The 4,584-nt window shown below is 55.7% G+C and overlaps 1 protein-coding gene across 1 annotated transcript; it reads left to right on the plus strand.

Moving 5' to 3' along the window:
• Positions 1–260: 260 nt before the first annotated feature.
• On the plus strand, positions 261–1,220 carry CGREF1 (cell growth regulator with EF-hand domain 1; the record flags this gene model as incomplete). The annotated part of the gene is made up of 2 exons (XM_018575503.1): positions 261–400; positions 873–1,220. Coding segments are annotated over 2 exons (488 nt in total), but the record flags the coding sequence as incomplete, so codon positions are not given.
• Positions 1,221–4,584: the final 3,364 nt, after the last annotated feature.

Here is a 4,584-nt window from a genome sequence, read left to right on the forward strand (position 1 = left end):
TCTCTACATGACCAACGTGTGGGGTGTTCTGGGTCCCTCCCACTTCCTCACCATTAGGAATCTACTTGTGTAGCTCCGCCCATGCCCCCGCCCCGGAGGAGCCGATGTAGTCTGTCTGGGGCACTTGTGTCTAACTCAAGGCCCAGGGGCCGAATCCGTCTCGCAGATACCTCTGAGGGCAACTAGAATGCGGATGCGGCCCACCGTTACATGGAGTTTGGGGGCCCCGCACAGGTCATGGGAGGTTTGGTAACGCCCCCTTTTCTCTCCTCCAGTCATCCTTCACCTCTTCGTCCTCCATGACTTTGATAAGAGCGGATTCCTGGACGGCCTGGAGCTCCTGCGTCTCCTGCGCAGAATCCTCGCCAAACACCTGCAGAGGGACCCGGCGGAGGAATCGGTGAGTTCCATTGGCGGGATCTCCTCCTCCATGCAGCTGTGACACGGGGACTGTGCTGGGGGGGGGCCCCGGGAGCCAATCACATCTCTATATAGAGGGATCAGGACCTCCTTCCTCCTGCTGGGGACCCCTCTAGTGATAGATCTATATAGAGGGATCAGGACCTCCTTCCTCCTGCTGGGGACCCCTCTAGTGATAGATCTATATAGAGGGATCAGGACCTCCTTCCTCCTGCTGGGACCCCTCTAGTGATCTATATAGAGGGATCAGGACCTCCTTCCCCCTGCTGGGGACCCCTCTAGTGATAGATCTATATAGAGGGATCAGGACCTCCAGGATCGGCTCCGGTATGTCATGTGATGAGATGTCATGTGATGTGATGTCATGTGATGTGATGTCATGTGATGAGATGTCATGTGATGTGATGTCACGCGGTGTGAATGTGTCGGGTGAATCTCTGTGTCTCCTGCAGGTGGTGTTTCTGGTGGATGACATTTTGGGGACACGAGACCTGAACCAGGACGGTCTGCTCAGCGCCCAGGAACTTGTCACACCGCCAGTCTCTAAAGCTGAGGACTCGCCTCCTGTTAACGTGGCCCTTCCCATCCCCCCGGGGGCCCGTACCGGAGCCTCACCTTCCGAGGATGATCCTCAATCACAGACTGACACCTCAGAAGACGAGCCAGCTCCTCCATCAGGGACCGCCCAGGAGGAGCCCGCTGCGACCAATCATGAAGCTGCATCAGTGCAGAGAGCCAATGAGAGTGAAGAAGCGGAAGAAGATGACGGAGAGATACAAGTCGCGCAGGAGGAGATGTGAATGTTGTCACCTTCATGTTGTCACCTCCAACGTGATCACCACTATGAAGAGCTTCCCCGTGGGAGGCCACACCCAGTGCCTATTGTGACTGACCAATCAGGGACATTGTTGAAGGAAACCGCTGGCAGGTTATTGGTCATCACCAGAGAAAGGCGCAGCAATAAGCTCCACCCATTGGGACTAAACTTGATGGAAAGATGGCCACACCCCCGCACGGTGACCCCACGCCAAGAACTACCAATGAACTTTGCCCAGAGACCCCGTGTGGTGACAACTGAACGTTTCTGGAGGTCCTCAGCTGTCCTTGGAGGACCTCGGAAATATTTATTATGATGGATAGAACCTCAATAAACGTAATCTTCCTGCCTGGTGTCCCCGGGGTCACTTCTATACACACCGAGACAGGAAATGTCCCCATTGTGGGAGGGGCAGAGACAGACTACTGGGGGGAGGTCTCACCATTGTGGGAGGGGCAGAGAAACCAACCACTGGAGGAGATCTCACCATTGTGGGAGGGGCAGAGACAGACTACTGGGGGGAATCTCACCATTGTGGGAGGGGCAGAGACACCAACTAACAAACATGAGGAAAACTCCCATCATCGCCCTTAACTAATATGGCGGCTTAATAGGTCCATGTTGTTTCTCTCCTCCTGACATGTGACCCATACCGGTGACACACATGGCGGTGAGGGGGGCTTCTGTGGTAAGACTTGGTGCGGATGAAATCAATCATTTTAGTTCTGGGGTCGGCTGACTGTGAACTGTCGGTGCTGCAACCATAGCGCCTCACTCTACTCCGGAGATGCCTGCGTACAATACGAGGGTCCATCCACCATCTGCCGATTGTAAAGACACCATCACCTTGCCGCGGTGGGATAGCGGGCATGTCCAGGTGAGCCATGGAGGTGAGCCATGGAGGTGAGCCATGGAGGTGAGACATGGAGGTGACATGGAGGTGAGCCATGGAGGTGAGCCATGGAGGTGACATGGAGGTGAGCCATGGAGGTGAGACATGGAGGTGAGCCATGGAGGTGACATGGAGGTGACATGGAGGTGAGCCATGGAGGTGACATGGAGGTGAGACATGGAGGTGAGCCATGGAGGTGACATGGAGGTGAGACATGGAGGTGACATGGAGGTGAGACATGGAGGTGAGACATGGAGGTGAGCCATGGAGGTGACATGGAGGTGAGACATGGAGGTGAGACATGGAGGTGAGCCATGGAGGTGACATGGAGGTGAGACATGGAGGTGAGCCATGGAGGTGACATGGAGGTGAGACATGGAGGTGACACATGGAGGTGAGCCATGGAGGTGACATGGAGGTGAGACATGGAGGTGAGACATGGAGGTGACATGGAGGTGAGACATGGAGGTGAGACATGGAGGTGAGCCATGGAGGTGACATGGAGGTGAGACATGGAGGTGAGACATGGAGGTGAGCCATGGAGGTGACATGGAGGTGAGACATGGAGGTGAGCCATGGAGGTGACATGGAGGTGAGACATGGAGGTGACATGGAGGTGAGACATGGAGGTGAGCCATGGAGGTGAGACATGGAGGTGAGCCATGGAGGTGACATGGAGGTGAGAAATGGAGGTGAGCCATGGAGGTGACATGGAGGTGAGACATGGAGGTGAGACATGGAGGTGAGCCATGGAGGTGACATGGAGGTGAGACATGGAGGTGAGCCATGGAGGTGAGCCATGGAGGTGACATGGAGGTGAGACATGGAGGTGAGCCATGGAGGTGACATGGAGGTGAGACATGGAGGTGACATGGAGGTGAGACATGGAGGTGAGCCATGGAGGTGAGATGGAGGTGAGACATGGAGGTGAGACATGGAGGTGAGCCATGGAGGTGACATGGAGGTGAGACATGGAGGTGAGCCATGGAGGTGACATGGAGGTGAGACATGGAGGTGAGCCATGGAGGTGACATGGAGGTGAGACATGGAGGTGAGACATGGAGGTGAGCCATGGAGGTGACATGGAGGTGAGACATGGAGGTGAGCCATGGAGGTGACATGGAGGTGAGACATGGAGGTGACATGGAGGTGAGACATGGAGGTGAGCCATGGAGGTGAGATGGAGGTGAGACATGGAGGTGAGACATGGAGGTGAGCCATGGAGGTGACATGGAGGTGAGACATGGAGGTGAGCCATGGAGGTGACATGGAGGTGAGACATGGAGGTGACATGGAGGTGAGACATGGAGGTGAGCCATGGAGGTGAGATGGAGGTGAGACATGGAGGTGAGACATGGAGGTGAGCCATGGAGGTGACATGGAGGTGAGACATGGAGGTGAGACATGGAGGTGAGACATGGAGGTGACATGGAGGTGAGACATGGAGGTGAGCCATGGAGGTGACATGGAGGTGAGACATGGAGGTGAGCCATGGAGGTGACATGGAGGTGAGACATGGAGGTGAGCCATGGAGGTGAGCCATGGAGGTGACATGGAGGTGACATGGAGGTGAGCCATGGAGGTGACATGGAGGTGAGCCATGGAGGTGAGCCATGGAGGTGAGACATGTACGGTGATGGTCTGGACAGGAAGTTGGGTTGCCGACCTGTCCTGTACAATTCCGCTTGGTGACCAGTGCTTAGGTACTGCTCAGGAACCCGGGACCAGACCAAGACGGGACTAAATGTGGTCTCAGGGTCTGGAGGTCTACTTACCAAAGGATGTCCCAATTCCCTCTGTCAGGTAGACCCTCATCCGGCTGTACCGGTGTGTTCATGTGCCGGGGGCCGTCCTCACACCTCACCGCTTGGGGGATAAAGTCCATTGGGTGCCCATACATACATTGGCATGATCTGACCTCCTCGGGGACCAGGCACCGGGTACGTAGGCATTTATTCTGAGTTCACCAAGAAGAGGGAGCAGACCAGCCTGGTGCAGATGTCCTTGCGGGGGAAGGGAGGGAATTGGCTTCCTATTGTATCTGAGCAGTCCTTCTTCTGAGGGAGGTCCTGGGGCAGTCAGTGGACTTCAGGGATGAACTCATAGAAGGGCAGATATCTCACAGGGAAGGAGAAGAGGGAGATGGAGTGCTCGATCTTCCATGACACGGATAGCAGGGCTCATACAATACTTCCGGTCCTACATGGAAGGAGGGGACCCGGATCACAGGAGGATTCCCAACCCCCCACCTGCGTCTTGTCACCCTAATACATTAGTGACACTCGAGGTCACCTCCTCCTATGGGGCGGTCTGCAGGCAAAGCCCAGAGGGGTCACTGAAGGTGTACAAACAACGAAGTCTGTATAAGAGGCTGGAACCTCCCCTCCGTGTGTGACTCCTCCCCTCCGTGTGTGACTCCTCCCCTCCGTGTGTGACTCCTCCCCTTCTCATCCCA

Source organism: Nanorana parkeri, unplaced genomic scaffold (genome assembly GCF_000935625.1).
Source record: "Nanorana parkeri isolate BGI_ZX_2015 unplaced genomic scaffold, ASM93562v1 scaffold4022, whole genome shotgun sequence".
NCBI lineage: Eukaryota > Metazoa > Chordata > Amphibia > Anura > Dicroglossidae > Nanorana > Nanorana parkeri.